At 44.9% G+C, this 14,942-nt stretch overlaps 1 protein-coding gene across 1 annotated transcript; it reads right to left on the bottom strand.

Moving 5' to 3' along the window:
- Positions 1 to 531: 531 nt before the first annotated feature.
- LOC308575710 (olfactory receptor 6N2-like) lies at positions 532 to 3,267 on the bottom strand. Its single transcript, XM_081174544.1, has 2 exons — positions 2,860 to 3,267; positions 532 to 1,702 (listed from the first exon to the last, which is right to left on the bottom strand). The coding sequence occupies exon 2, from the start codon at positions 1,695 to 1,697 to the stop codon at positions 753 to 755; it is 945 nt and encodes a 314-aa protein (XP_081030670.1). The 5' UTR covers positions 1,698 to 1,702; positions 2,860 to 3,267; the 3' UTR covers positions 532 to 752.
- Positions 3,268 to 14,942: the final 11,675 nt, after the last annotated feature.

Genomic DNA, 14,942 nt, shown 5'->3' with positions numbered 1-14,942 from the left:
CTTCTTCTTCTTCTTCTTCTTCTTCTTCTTCTTCTTCTTCTTCTCTTCCATGTGACAGCCATTCAGATACTTGAAGTGGGCTATTGTATCAGCTCTCAGTCCCCTCTTCTCCAGGCTAAACATACCCAGTTGCCTCAACAAGGCTTGGTTTCCAGAGCCTTGATTTTCTTGGTCCCAACTGAAATAGGTTCTGTTAGTTTAGGCTCAGTTCTCCAATCTTTTAGGGAAGGTCATATTGGATCCTGATTCTATCTTCTGAAGTATGAGTCACTCCTCTCAGTTTGGTGCCATCTGCAAATTTGATGAACATCCCCTCTATATCTATATTTGTAACAGCCTTATGAGGAAGACTAGGCTAAGTTAATATATGTAAACAAGCAGCAGTTCTTGTCAATAAATTGTGGGGTGGGTGGGATGCAGGGGCCCCAAACTTACATATAGTGTATATAGCCCAGGAAATCCTGTTGGCATGTATTATCATTACTCTACTGAGAATTATTATTGTTGCTCTACTAAGTTCTACTGAGAGTAGACCCATTGAAATTAATAGAACTAAGTTAGTAATGTCCAATAATTTCACTGGGGCCACTCTGAGCATGACTAGCATTTGGTACAATGGATATGGAAGTTGTGTGGCCTTGAGAAAGGCCTGAGGGCCAGAAAGAGAGGTGTGGAGGGCTGCATTTGGTCCTTGGGCTTCCCATCTCTTTTGCAGAGAATTGGGTTGACTAACGGGCTGAGGATGGTGAAGTTCATGACAGAAGCTCTGCCATATTCATCCTGATCCTCCTCTTTATCGCTCTTAGGATTTCTTGGTTCCGCAAGCTATAGATGATTGGGTTGACCAATGGCGTGAGGACGGCATAGATCACGGCGAATGCTCTGTCGTATTCCAAAGAATAGCTTTTCTTCAGCCTGACGTACATAAAAATGATGCTTCCGAAAAAGAGCAGGACGACCGTCAGGTGGGAGGCGCAGGTGGAAAAAGCCTTCTCACGACTCTCGGCCACCTGGATCTTCAGGACAGACTGGATGATCTTCACATAGGAGACCATGATGAGCAGGAAGGTCACCAGGATGATGAAGGCATTGACCACAAAGTCAACCAAGACGTTGATGGAGGTGTCAGTGCAGGCCAGGCTGAGCAATGGTGGGAAGTCGCAGAAGATGTGCTCAATCTTATTGGGGCCGCAGAAAGGGAGCTTGGAGACTAAGATGACTTCAGTGACAGGGCACATGAAGCCACAGATCCAGCACCCAGCAGCCATTTGAACACACAGCTTGGTTGTCATGATGGATGGGTAGCGGAGAGGGTTGCATATGGCCAGGTACCGATCATACGCCATTGTTGTGAGCAGGTAGCACTCAGTGGCCCCCAGCGAGTGGAAGAAATAAGTTTGCAGGAGGCATCCGGCAAAGGAGATGCTCTTCCTTTCGCTGAGCAGGTTGGAGAGCATCTTTGGGATGGTGGTGGCTGTATACCAGATCTCCAAGAAGGACAAGATGCTGATGAAAAAGTACATGGGTGTGTGGAGCTTGGGGTCGGTGCGGATGATGGTGAAAATGAGCAGGTTGCCGAAGATGGTGAAGAGGTAGACAAGGAGGAGCAAAGGGAAGAGGGGCTTGTGGAAGCGCTGGAGGTTTGGGAAGCCCACCATGATGAACTCCGTGACCTCGGTCTGGTTGAGGACTTCCATCTCCCCTAGATCAGGAGAAATATGAACTATGGGCATAGAGAAAGAGACAGTGGCTGCAGAAGACCACATTAAAAGTAGTCCTTGCTTGTGAAGCATGTGTACTGTTTAATAATAATTAAATAATCATTAAAAGGTCAGTAAAACAAAAATAGGTCTTGCATGCTGGTCCCCAGGGTTGTAAAGGACCTACACTCAATAGCTGGAAGTATAGATACCAACCATCCCTTCCTCAATTACCTGTATATCTTAGTGGTCTGTCTACATTTGTTAGTACATCTTATAATTGCTGCTCACATTTGGTTATCTGTTTGGACATGTAGACTGACTATATAAATATATACAGTGGTGCCCCGCAAGACGAATGCCTCACAAGACGAAAAACCCGCTAGACGAAAGGGTTTTCCGTTTTTTGATGCGCTTCGCAAGACGAATTTCCCTATGGGCTTGCTTTGCAAAACAAAAAAGTCTTGCGAGTCTTGCGATTTTTTTCACTCCCCCCCTTTTTCTAAGCCGCTAAGCCGCTAATAGCCTTTTAGTTGCTAAGCCGCTAAGCCTTTAATAGCCGCTAAACCGCTAATAGCGCCAATCCGCTAAGCCGCTAATAGGGTTGCTTCGCAAGACGAAAAAAACGCTAGACGAAGAGACTCACGGAACGGATTAATTTCGTCTTGCGAGGCACCACTGTATGTTTAAATCAGGGTTGATTGATCCTTCCTATTGTCAATGGGAGTTGACACAGCTTCTTTTTTCTTTTGGTTACATTTGTAATAAAAAATCAGCCGACGATGGCAATAAATCGCTCTTGCCTAAGCTGGATTCCGACTATCCGTCTTGAAGACTCCTCCAGAGACAGGCTGGAGGGCACCATGAGCTAACACACCAGGAAGCAGAAGCATCCAACTCCCTTTTCCTGAAACTCTGCTGGTAACTCACTTTATCTTTCCTTCGCAGTGAATTGTCCCCAATCCTCCCTCTCAACCTTTGCCACTAAAAGAGAGTTAAGCAGAGATAAATGTTGGAGAGAGAAAGGTTCCCAGGAACTGATTCCTCTTCAGTTTTCACTGCCTGTCTCCGGAAAACTTCAAATTCTCAGTTATCAAAGTAAGTTTCATGCTTGACATGCAGTGCTATTTTTCTGAGAAGAAGAGGTGCCAGAACTCACCGTGAATGCCTCCCTTGTTCTCTTAGAATGGCAATGGTGCCCACCTGAGAGGTGCCGGAACTGAGTTCCAGGTGGAAAAAAAGCTCTGTTGACATGAAGAATTAAATGTGTTAACTATTAACCAAGCTCTACAAATCTCAGGAATTGGGAACCTCAGGCTTGAGAGTCCAATTTGGCCCTCCAGGCCTCTCTATTTGACTCTTGGAACTGTCCCCTGACCGTACTTCTTTCCATGTTCCCATAGTCTCAGTCTGTGAAGAATAGCAAGCAGATCTCTGCAGCACCAGTGAGCCAGATATCCATGACGCAGGACAAGAGGCCACCACACCTGTTACTCGGGCTCTTGTCTGGCTCTCCAATTCTCCAAGGGCCACTTGGAGATACAGATAAGGTGATGAACCAGGCAGGAGTTTCAGAGCTGTATGTGAGGCTACTCAGGAGGATGGGGAAGTATGTGCAAGCCTGTGTTGGCTGGTCCATATGGGCAAATGGGCCACAGTCCCGCCAGCCCCAGTCTGCCTTTACTTGCCTGCTTTCTCACTTGCAACTGGTCCAGGGAATGGCATCATCTGTCAGCTACCCCCTCCTCATTCTCAGTGTCTTGTAGAAGTCAGCATGGAGGAGGATGGGGACAAAACTAGTATTAGTAGGCTCCACCGATCATTGGCTCTGCCCTGCCTGTCATTGGACCTGGTCCCATCTGTGGGTGGGCTTCCTGCCTTCTGCTCCACCAGTCCCAATGAGCACCAGGGTATGATGGAGAACCAGGAAGGGATGGAACCTTCAGCTCCTATTTGAAGTTTTCGGTCCAAGCTAATTCATTGCAGAAGTAACAGCTCTCTTATAGCTTACAAGAGCATCAGGGGGGAAAACCCTGCTGGATCAGGCCGATGGCCCATCTACTTCAACATCCTGGGGTCAACCTGAAAGCACAACCTGAGTGCCACAGCGCTCTTTCCACTTGTGGTCCCCAGTAACTGGTATTCAGTTGGAGGAATCTGTTGAAAAAAAGGGCTATCAAGCAAATTTCCTTCCATCTGTTCCTTTGATCCTTTGCTGTGAAGGCTATTTCCCTTAGTTCTCTACCATCAAAATTTTAACTCACTCTCTCAAGAGATAACTAAATTGTTTAGCAATGTACATTATTTACATATTCATTGATGTATGCAACTTCCTCTTTGCTTTTCTTGTTTCTGAAGTGTTGTTTGTTGCCAAGGGCAGCCTATGTGCACCAATACTGCAATCCTAACCATGTCTACTCAGATGTAAAACCCATTAAATCCAGTGATGATTACTCCCGGATAAGTGGGTTTAGCATTTCAGCCTTAATCTGCTGCCTATTGTGGGTTTTTTTTAAAAAAAGGAATGCACCACTCATTTTTGTTCTTTTCACATGGAAAGAAGTGGAATATTTGTTACCTGCAGCTTTTACCTGTGCTCCACAGTTGAAGTCCTAACATATTTGTCAAAATGGGGAGAATCAGCTTGATTTGACTGCTGATTTTTGACCACCCATAACTCTTCTTTCTAGAAGTAAAATTAAATTAAAATTCATGTCCTTCTCCCCCATTTGAAGTTCTCTTCACTTGTCACAAAAAAGAGAAAAAGGATGACAAGGTTATACTGAATTGAGAAACCAAAGCTGCAGAAGTGGCTGGAATCCTAACCTCACATACCTCACCATATTCAATGGAATTTACTTCTGAGAAGACACGGTTAGGTTTGCAGCCATAGTTGGCCCTAGCCACTTTGTTGTTATGGTGTTGTTTTTGCCGCAAAAAACCCCAACCCTAACAGGGCTACCCTTCTGGAAATTCATTAATTTTGAAAGGGAACAAGCAAGGAAGATTTGCAAATATTAGTTGATGGTTGAGATATGTGTGCCTGTTGTGTGCTACATTAGAAAAGTTATAAATATGTGCATTTCTGCAGCAAAAGACAGTGAAGCAGTAGATTTGTGCAAAATAAAGCAATTACACCAGATCATAAAATACCAGATGAAAGCGCAAATGAATATTGGAAGAAAATGTTTGCACAGCCCTGATTCAGAGGCACAATGTTCTCAGCAGTTGAGGGAAAACATAGCCATCAGCCATTCCTTCCTACCTTATCTTCCACAAACCTGTCTAATCTTCTCTTAAAGTTGTCCAAGTTGGTGGCCATCATTACATTTTGTGGGAACTAATTCCATAGTTTGACTATGTGCTGTGTGAAGGAAGTACTTTATGTCTGTCCTGAATCTTCGGCTTGACTGGATGTTGATGAATTCCAGTGTTGCTGTGCTATGGAAATAGATAATTTGGGTTGCACAATTTTTTTAGACTATCCTTCTCCACCCCAATGTATATCTCATTAGCAATGGAATCCCCCGTTCCAAATAGTTTAAAAATAAATGAAACAATAAACATCTGGAGCAAATGAATGGGTGTAACTGCTTACCACCATGAAGGAAATCATATATTTCTCTGTCAAACAATTTTTTTGTAGGAGCTAGGGAAAGGAGACAGTGTTATTTGCCTTCTCCAAATCTTGGTGGTTTCTGGCATGAAGCACCTTCATTTGTTGTTGTTTAGTCGTATGATCACTGCAGATGGTGACAGCAGTCACAAAACTAAAAGCATCTTCATAGGTGCATGCTATTCCTTCTGTTCATTCAGATTGCTTCCCTGTCTGTCTCCAGCTGCTCCAGCTGCTTTTGAAGCTGTCTGTTCCTAACAGGAACTAGCTGTGATGGTTTATATGCTACCTCCAGGGTGAGGGGAATTTTGCCCCCAGCTGCTGAGAATTATGAGCAGGAGAGTGTTATCATCCTCATGCCCTATTTTTGGCTTCCCAGAGATATCTAATTGGCCACCGCTAGAATTGAATGCTGGACTAGATAGGACTTTGGTCTGCTCCAGAAGGGCTCATCTGACGTCCCCATTTATGTGGCGATCGCTTTTCCCTACTCATCTCATCTCTCAAGAGAGAGGGGCTTTGTTCTTTGTTAGTTTGGTCCTTTGGGGTCAGAGGAGAAAACATGCTCTCCCTTGGTTGAAGATGGAGCTGGACCTCCAGTGGTTCTTCTATCCCAGTTGGGCAAATCAGCAAAACTCACTGGAAACCACTGCTCCAGAACACTGTGTGTACTCAGTTCATATGCATGCACGTACAAATGGAATATGTACCTATGAAACTGCTTTAGCATGTCAGAATGTTTCTCCAAACACACTAGTATTGTCTATTATGATTGCTCACTTGCTGGATCATCACCTTGTTGTGGTGAATGGGCTTGCACGTTCCTATGAGCTTTGTGAGTGAAGCCATCGGGAGTCTCGTACTCCCAGCAAGGTCACCCAAGGCTGTAAGGTCAAAGGGGAGGAGCTAAAGAATGATTGAAGAAATTCTCAATGGCAGAACAGGTGGAAGATACAATGGCTGTGAAGGCGGATGAAGGCTGCAGCAGACAAGAATCTACTGGTCGTCGTGATACTCATGCCACCGGAATAGAGCCTTGCTGCGAAGACTGGGCATTGGTCAGTGTGCACTGATCTACACACATAAAACAAATTCACGCACAGGCATCTTCTAAAAACCCATCCCAAACCCAAACCCTAAAAAGTCCCACGGTGATCAGCAAATGCTAACGGGGGCAGGACTGTGAAATCTGGAAGCCCCAAGTCATGAACCAGGACATGAGCAGTGGATACAGATTCAGTTGCTCTGACTCAAGGAATGAGACAGTTGAGCAGCTGTATCCATGACTGAGCAGCTCTACTTAGGATCCACTCTGTGCACCCCGAAAAGGGATTGGCAGAGAATCTCGAAGGTCACAAGTCTTATTCAACTCTATCACTTGAGGCTGTTTTAACTGGAGATGGCAGGAAGGTTCTCTCTCTCTCTCTCTTCTCTCTTCTCTCTCTCTCTCATAATATTAGAACTTGGTGACCAAGAAGCTGAGTGATGGGATATTTAGGACAGATGTAGGGCAGTGCATCTTCACACAACACCAAGTTAAACTATGGAATTACCCCTCACATGATGCAAGGAAGAATCATAGAATCATAGAATCATAGAATTATAGAGTTGGAAGAGACCACAAGGGCCATCGAGTCCAACCCCCTGCCAAGCAGGAAGAACACCAAGGAAGACAGCTTCAAAATGGGATTAGACCAATTCATGGAGATAAGGCTACTGATTGCAACTATGTTTACCTCCATTGTGTTTTTAATATTTTATTAGGAGCCATCCATAATGTTTGGGGGCAACTCAGTCAGCTGGGTGGCATATAAATAATAATAATAATTGTTGTTGTTGTTCTTGGAGGCAGTAATACCACTTTCTGGGAAATTCAGGGCAGGAGTGTGCTCTTGCACTCAGGTCCTCCCAGGGCATGTGGTTGACCACCATGAAAACAGGATGCTAGAGTAGATGGGTCTGATCCAGGCCTCTTCTTATGTTCCAGAGCTGCTCTGCCATTGACTCTCAATTGCATTATATGAAATCAGAGAGCCAGCTCATCAACCCACCTTGCCTTCCCCAAGCTGGTGTCCTCCAGATGTTGTTGGACTACAGCTTCCATCATTCCTATTGGACGTGCCAGCTGGGGCTGACATTGAGATGTGTAGCTGCCATGGGTTGTATCCAAGGCTAGCCCGACTTAGACCCATCACGTATTTATTTATAGAAAAATATTTATATACCACTACTTCATAAAAAATAGAAAAGCTGATTAAACAAAAATATATAAAACTGTATATTGAAAACTATATACAACCATATACTGAAAACCATTAAAAATGGTTTAAAACAGACATCAGCTAACCATTGTGGAAAGGTGTGTTCTTAATTGCTTGCATAGACCTGGCAGAACTGAAATGTATCCAGCAGCTGTTTAAAAGTTGGCACAGAAGGTGCCTGCTAAATCTCCATTGGCAGGGTATTCTACAGGACGGGGCTTTGTTTCTTGCCATTATCAAGTGAGCCTCGCCAACTCGGGGAAGTAAACTGCAGTAAACTCAGGGAAACTCATTGAAGTATATTGACACGACTAGCTTAGATTTGCCAATTCCAGTGGGTTTTGTGTGAGTAGGACTTAGTTGTCTACAACCCCATGTCAACACCTGCTTTGGTTTTTTTTAAATGGATCTGTTTGGCTGAGCTCCGGTCTCTTCCCTCCCCCCCCATGGAATCTTTGGTTGTATCCCTAAAATGTTACTTAACAAACAGTTCTGGGATTTCCTCCCTAAATGCATTTGTTTTCGCTGCTTCCTCTTCTTCTCTGGAGGATGTGGGACTCTCATCATCAACACTTGGGAGTTGTGTGTCAAGTGGCTTGTTTGTGGGGAACAGGGGGATATGAAGTTAGTTCTCATCAGGCTGGTATGAGGGATGTGTCCCATCACTGTTCCATTCGTTCCCTCTGGGGTAATTAACTAAAGGCAATTAACGAGGCATAAGAAGGTAAGGGGATAAACATTCTAAATGAAATTTGGCCAGAAGTTCTTGAAGAACTTTCATAGTTGCTGGTTGTATTGATCCACCCGTTATCAGAAACATCCACCCACCTCACAAATCTTTCTGATGAGATCCATCTTTATCAACTTTATTTCATTTTATTGGGGGCAATTTAAACCTTCTTCTGTTGACATCTTATTGCTTGTCCATGGAACCTGTGGAGTCTATATTTCAACAAAGCACCTTCTATCATTTGAAATGACAATTCCCTCCCAATAATAATAATACTAACAATAATAATATTTGGACCTAAGAAGTTCATCTGGATGAACTTGAGCTAAACTAGTTTGTTTTGTGAAACGACATACTTGAATTGGGACCAGTACATTTTGGGACAGGAGGGACATGAACCAGAGCGAATTTTTAGTGTTGCAGTTCTCGCAGCCTGGAATCAATTGCCAGGTGAAATCAGATAGGTGCTTGGATTGGAATAAAGAATTGGAGCTTTCAGTATTTCCCAGACAGTGGGAAAGAGTTTTAGCCTCAATACCAACAGACCTCAAATTAAGACTTACACAACAGAAAACAATATTCAGAATCTATTGGACTCCTTTATGATTGTGTACAAAAGGATTTGCTAAGGTTGCTTTATGCCTCCCCAAAACATATCTCAGCTTTTCACTTTATGTGTAAGTAGGCTAAGTTTTGGGGGGTGGACGGATGTTGAGATCCACCCAGTTCCAGACTTCTTTAACAATCAGACTAAACGGCCTTGGTCCAGTATATCTGAAGGAGCGTCTCCACCCCCATCGTTCTACCCGGACTCTGAGGTCCAGCACCAAGGGCCTTCTAGCAGTTCCCTCACTGTGAGAAGCCAAGTTACAGGGAACCAGGCAGAGGGCCTTCTTGGTAGTGGCGCCTTCCCTGTGGAACACCCTCCCACCAGATGTCAAAGAGAACAACAACTACCAGACTTTTAGAAGACATCTGAAGGCAGCCCTGTTTAGGGAAGCTTTTAATGTTTGATATATTATAGTATTTTAATATTTTTTTGGAAGCCGCCCAGAGTGGCTGGGGAAGCGCAGCCAGATGGGCGGGGTATAAATATATTATTATTATTATTATTATTATTATTATTATTATTATTATTATTATTATTATTATTATTATTATTTTGGGGCCAGTGTGTGCACAATAAATTTCATCTTCCCAGCAAGTGTGGAAGTTAATGTGTTTTTTTTGGGGGGGGGCCTGCATCTTTTGATGGGCAGGTGTCAGCATGACCCAGTTCTAGACTTCCTTAGTTTTCAGGGTGTCTTTAGGCTACGTTTGTTCCGAATGTTAACTTTCTAGCTTGAGTGGAAGTTCTTTGGAGTATACTTCTCCCTGCTCCTCATTTTGAGGGAGATGTGCAAATGTCCTCCTTTCCTGGTAAGCAGAGGTGATGACAATGCCAGATCTATCTATCTATCTATCTATCTATCTATCTATCTATCTATCTATCATCTATCTATCTATCTATCTATCTATCTATCTATCTATCTATCTATCTATCTATCTATCATCTATCTATCTATCTATCTATCTATCTATCTATCTATCTATCATCTATCTACCTCATTGTGCTCATTAAAACTGCAACAAACTTTATTCCGACGCCAAACAAACTTTGCGGTCACGTTGGGGAAATCAGAGGCAGGTATGTAAACAAAGTCATTAGAAGATTGGGAGGAGAGCCTTGTGATCACATCCACAGAGGAAGGAAAAATAGATTAGGTGTATTTGGGTGAAGGTCTCATAAGGGGTTATTTTGCAGATGTTATCTCTATAGACTTGGTAAGTGAGTGGGTGTGCTGAGCTGGTGTGATCTCTAAAGGGTTTGTGAAGATTTCAGAAATCAGGTGATGCATCTGTTGAGTTCAACGGCGTTTTGTTGGTGCAATGTCTGTCATCAGACTGTGGCCACAACAGTTGAATGTGGGTGATCTGGTAGCATAGCAATGGAGGAGAAGCTTTGCCCTTTTGGGCTGGGAGAAGGGGAAGATATTAGAATCGTATAATTAGAAAGTTGCAAGGGACCCCAAGGAGCAACTCCTGAAATGCAGGAATCACAACTCAATAGCCACCCAACCTCTGTTGAAAAAGCTCCAATGAAGGAGAGTCCACCACTTGAGGTGGCTCATTCCGCTGTCAAACCGCTCTCATCATCACTAAGTTCTTCCTAAAGTTTAGTTGGAATATCCTTTTTTGCAATTTGAATCCATTAATTTGAGTGATACCCTCTAGAGGAGTGGAAAAAACCCAAGTTTTCTCCATCTTCCATGTGATATTTCAGATCTTCAGATATTTGAAGGCGGCTATCCTATCACCTCTTCTCCAGGCTAAACATGCCCAGTGCCCTCAACCCTTCCTCATAAGGCTTAGTTTCCAGACCGTTTATCATCTTGGGAGATGGAGAGAGCTTGTTTCCTGCTGCTTCAGAGGGTAGCACCTGAATCAATGGGTTCATATTACAAGAAATGAGATCCTGTCTAAACATTAGGAAGAACTTTCTGAGGGTGCAAGTCAGTGGAACAGACTTGTTCGGAAAGCGGTGGACTATCCTTCATCGGATGCTTTTAAACAGAGGTTGGATGGCCATCTGTCATGGATGCTTTGGATTAGACGATGCTTGGGGGTACCTCCCAACCTGACAATTCTATGATTCGAAGGCCCTTTCATGATGTAAGATAAGGCAAGGTGGGACAAGGTTCAGTATCGATGTGGGATGCGGTTCAGGCTGTGCTCTGGGGGAACACATAACTCTGAAGTTGTTCTAGCAAGAAATAAGCTGAAGATAAGCCCTTATATAGCTGCAGTGGCAGCAGTGGAAGTGCAACCTAACTTTTGCCACCACTTGTTCTGCGAGATGTTGCTTTGGTTTAAGGATCGGACCTTCTCCAGTCACCTTCTGCTGTAACAAAGAGGGCAGTTTCAGGTCTCCCTGGCTCTTCAGCAGCAAAGTCCTCTAAGGCAGAGGGTGGCAGTGCAACATCCCAGAAGCACACTGTGAGTGCTTCTGGGACTGACCCTGCACATCCTTTTTTTTTTTATAAGATATTTATTAAAGTTTCACAAATTATATAAACAAACACAACAATACAAACAAGCACAAACAAGAAAAAGGAACAAGTATAATTTCAAAACCTTATTTTCTTAAAACTTACTTCACCGACCTTCCCATACCTCCCCTTTCTGCATTCCAATTTCAAATATTTAGTTCAGCAAATCCTCACCCTTAATTTTATCTAATTGTTAACCTTTCTTTTCTTTTAACTTAATCTTTACAACTGTAATCCACTTACTTTCTAAGGCCGCATCATTTTAACACTCATTAATTTTACAATGTTTCTTAAGATAGTTCTTAAATTTCTTCCAATCTTCTTCCGCCGTCTCTTTTCCCTGGTCTCGGATTCTGCCACTCATTTCTGCCAATCCCATATAGTCTTGACCCTGCATATCCTTCCCCTTATGCTTCAGAGACCTCAGCCTCATCCCCCAAAGATGAGAACTTTGGCTCCAGGGTCATGACAGATGGGCACCAATTGTGATGGCCTGGGATTTGGAGTTGGATGCTGAACCTGAGGGATTGCAGCCTGCACAGGATTCCCCGCCTCCAGAAGAAGCTGAGCTGAGGCTGGGGCCTGAGCCTGAAGGGTCCTCACCTGTGCTGGATCCTCAGGTGCAGGCACCAGCTGAGTCTGCTCTGGCTCCTGAGGGGATGGAGGACCCATTGCTTGCAGGTGCTCCATTCTCAGCCCCGTCAGAGGAAGATGAGGTTGCCTCTGGGTCCGGTAACCCTCCAGCCTCTCCTGGGCTGCAGAGGCTTAGGGGAGAGAGGCAGAGGGAACTAAGTTCCCGCAGGAGGAGTGCTCACCTCCAGGCCAGGAGAGGCGAGTCACCAGAGGATCGGGGCCGCCATATGCCTTGGGGCAGATAAAAGCCAGCCAGCTCCAGTCCCAAGTTGCAGGAGCAACGTTGTTTGTTGCTAGATCCTGCCTTCCTGCCCTGCCCTGGCTCCCTGCTTGCATGCCTGTTCCTGACTTCACCTGACTCCCTGCCCTGTACCCAGCTTCAGCTACTACGGACTGCCTCCATGTTGCACCTTTGACCACGGGGCCGGACTTGGACCTCGCCTCTCAGGTAATCCATGGGACCAGCACACCTACGATTAACCTGTCATGAGGAGGTCAAGGTCCTGGTTCCCTGCAGTTAGCAATCCATCCCTGTGAAAAAAATGAGAAGCCAACATTAGAGAAGGAATGTTTGACTGTGGACATTTCCTTGGGCAAGATGAGGGAAAACATCCTATCCATCTGTTTCTGCACATATGTGCTCCTAGGGTTATGTGCAAGCTTCCATGCATCAGTACTTGGCTAAGTGCAAGAGGATGATTCTCTTGCACCTGCTGTCCTCTGGATCATGGCTACAGGCTGATATCTTGAGCACACTACTTAGGAACATGAGCATCTTTGAACTAAGCCAACGGGGTATAAATCTCATGAATACGGTTGGGGTGCAGGGGATATTAGTGGCTGAAGGAGCTATGAACAGCCCAACTGGAGCTCATCTTGTCAAGCAGACTGTTCAGCAGTGTTGTGGAACCTGTGGCACCTGGGATGTTCTTGGACTCAACCCAAGAGTCTATGGTGTCATCCATGACCAATGGTGAGCGATGTGGGAGTTGTAGTCCAACAGCATATGGAAGGCCACAGCTTCCCCATCCCTGATGTAGACAGTGGTTGGTTTTGCCTTGTGTGAACTGACTAAATACCTTGGCTCCCTTGACCAACTACATTCTTTCTGCAGCTCCTCTGTGGGGCTCAGGAGCCCAGTTATGTCACCCCTTGCCTCCAGAGCCGGCAACCCCTCAACCCTTTTCAAATACCCTCCCTTGTGGAGTGTTCCCGCAGCCTCCGCTCCCCTCCCTTTCCCTTGGGAGTCCTCTGGGTAGCCGCAGCTGCCGCCCCTGGTCTCTGAGCTGCCCCACCCTGCCACATAGAGAGGTGCCTCCTCACACTGCCCCACAAGGACCAGGGAAGCACCTCCTGGCCAGCCTCAGAAACACCATTTGCTGGGGGAGCTTGTAGCCAGAGCTGCTGCAGCAAACAGGTGTGAAAGCCTTGGGAGGCAGAGATGCAAGAGGGCATCAGAGGAGGGAGGGAAGGAAAGAGGGACAGAGGCCAGTGTTGCCCTCAGCACACCTGACCATCATTCAAGGCACCCAAGGGTGCCATGGCACACTGGTTGAAAACCACTGGCCTAAATCCTTATCTGCACCCATTTCCAACAGTGGCAAGATCGAAGGCCTCCATAAAGTTTGCAAGAAGGGCATAAAGGTGCCTGTTCTGAGCAACTGGTAGTCAGAGGTACACGACTTCTGAACCTGGATGTTCTGTTTAGCTTGCTTTTAGCACGAGCCTCTGTGTGGCCCACCTGGAAGTAAGCATGGCTGAGCTGGCAGTGGAGTTGTAGGGTGATAGCAGTTCGTCTGATGTTTTTGTCATGCTCACCACAGGTACATAAAGGTCAGGGGCACAGTGAGGGAGCAGTACTGATGTGGAGGGATGGGGAAGTAGGCAGGAGGCGGCTGAAAAGCAGAGTCCCTAGCAAGTACCCAGAAAAGTGAAACTGATTGTGTGTGTGTGTGTGTGTGTGTGTGTGTGTGTGTGTTGATGTTACAACATAAGAACCACCCTGCTGAATCAAGTAAAAGTCTACCATTCTAATTGCAGTAGCCAGTAAGGTGCCTCTAGGAAATATACAAGCAGGATGTGAAGGCAGTAGCTACTCTCCTCACTTGCAGTGGACAAGAACTGGTTTTCAGAGGCCCATTGCCTCCAATAGTTGAGGGAGACCACAGCCAATGTGGCTGATAGCCATCAATAGCCTGTTTTCTGGGGATGTAAATAAACAGTGACAAGGTAGTTCTGGAGAGTAGAGAATAAAATGGAAGAGTGGCTTTTATGTGCGTGTGTAACTTATGGATTTTATGTTTTGTCAGCTTTAATAATTTATGTGTCGAAATTCTGCTGCCGGGAAGCCTATTGATGAGAAGAGTATTTGAGCTCTACTTGAAAGTAAAGCACCTATCCGACAGACCTGTTAATGAGTCTCTTCTGGGGTTCTGAGGACTTTCTGATAAGCCTTGAGCTGGTCGGAATCGGTGAACCCTTGAAAAACACATTTTTCACTGCAAAGAAAATATCTGTTCCCAAATACTGTACATTGCAAGGTTTATAGTACTGACAGGGAGGGGCTCTGTTTACCATAGGAAACAATAATATGGTAATAATAACATAAAAAAATGAGGTCTGTGTTCCAAGACAGAAAGCTATAAATAAACAAATACAAAGGAAGGAGAGACCATGCATTTTGAATCTGGTGATAGAGGACGAGACAGAAACAGAATGCATGACTCCAGGGATTTCAGGAACAGCCGTTCATTTTCTGTTTGAAACCCTCTGGAGTGAAATATAATTAATTAGCATTCCTTACTTGAAGATGAGCGAAAAATTAAGACACCTGTCCTGGAGACCATCTCTGCCGGGACTCGAACCCGGAACCTCTGGATTAGAAGTCCAGCGCGCTCGTCCATTGCGCCACAG

The sequence above is a fragment of the Podarcis bocagei genome (assembly GCF_964188305.1).
Source record: "Podarcis bocagei genome assembly, chromosome: 16".
NCBI classification, from domain to species: domain Eukaryota; kingdom Metazoa; phylum Chordata; class Lepidosauria; order Squamata; family Lacertidae; genus Podarcis; species Podarcis bocagei.
This window is presented reverse-complemented; position numbering and strand designations above follow the sequence as displayed.

What these genes read in the sequence shown, in the direction of transcription:
- LOC308575710 (XM_081174544.1), bottom strand. Translation starts at nt 1,697, where the DNA reads ATGGAAGTCCTCAACCAGACCGAGGTCACGGAGTTCATCATGGTGGGC.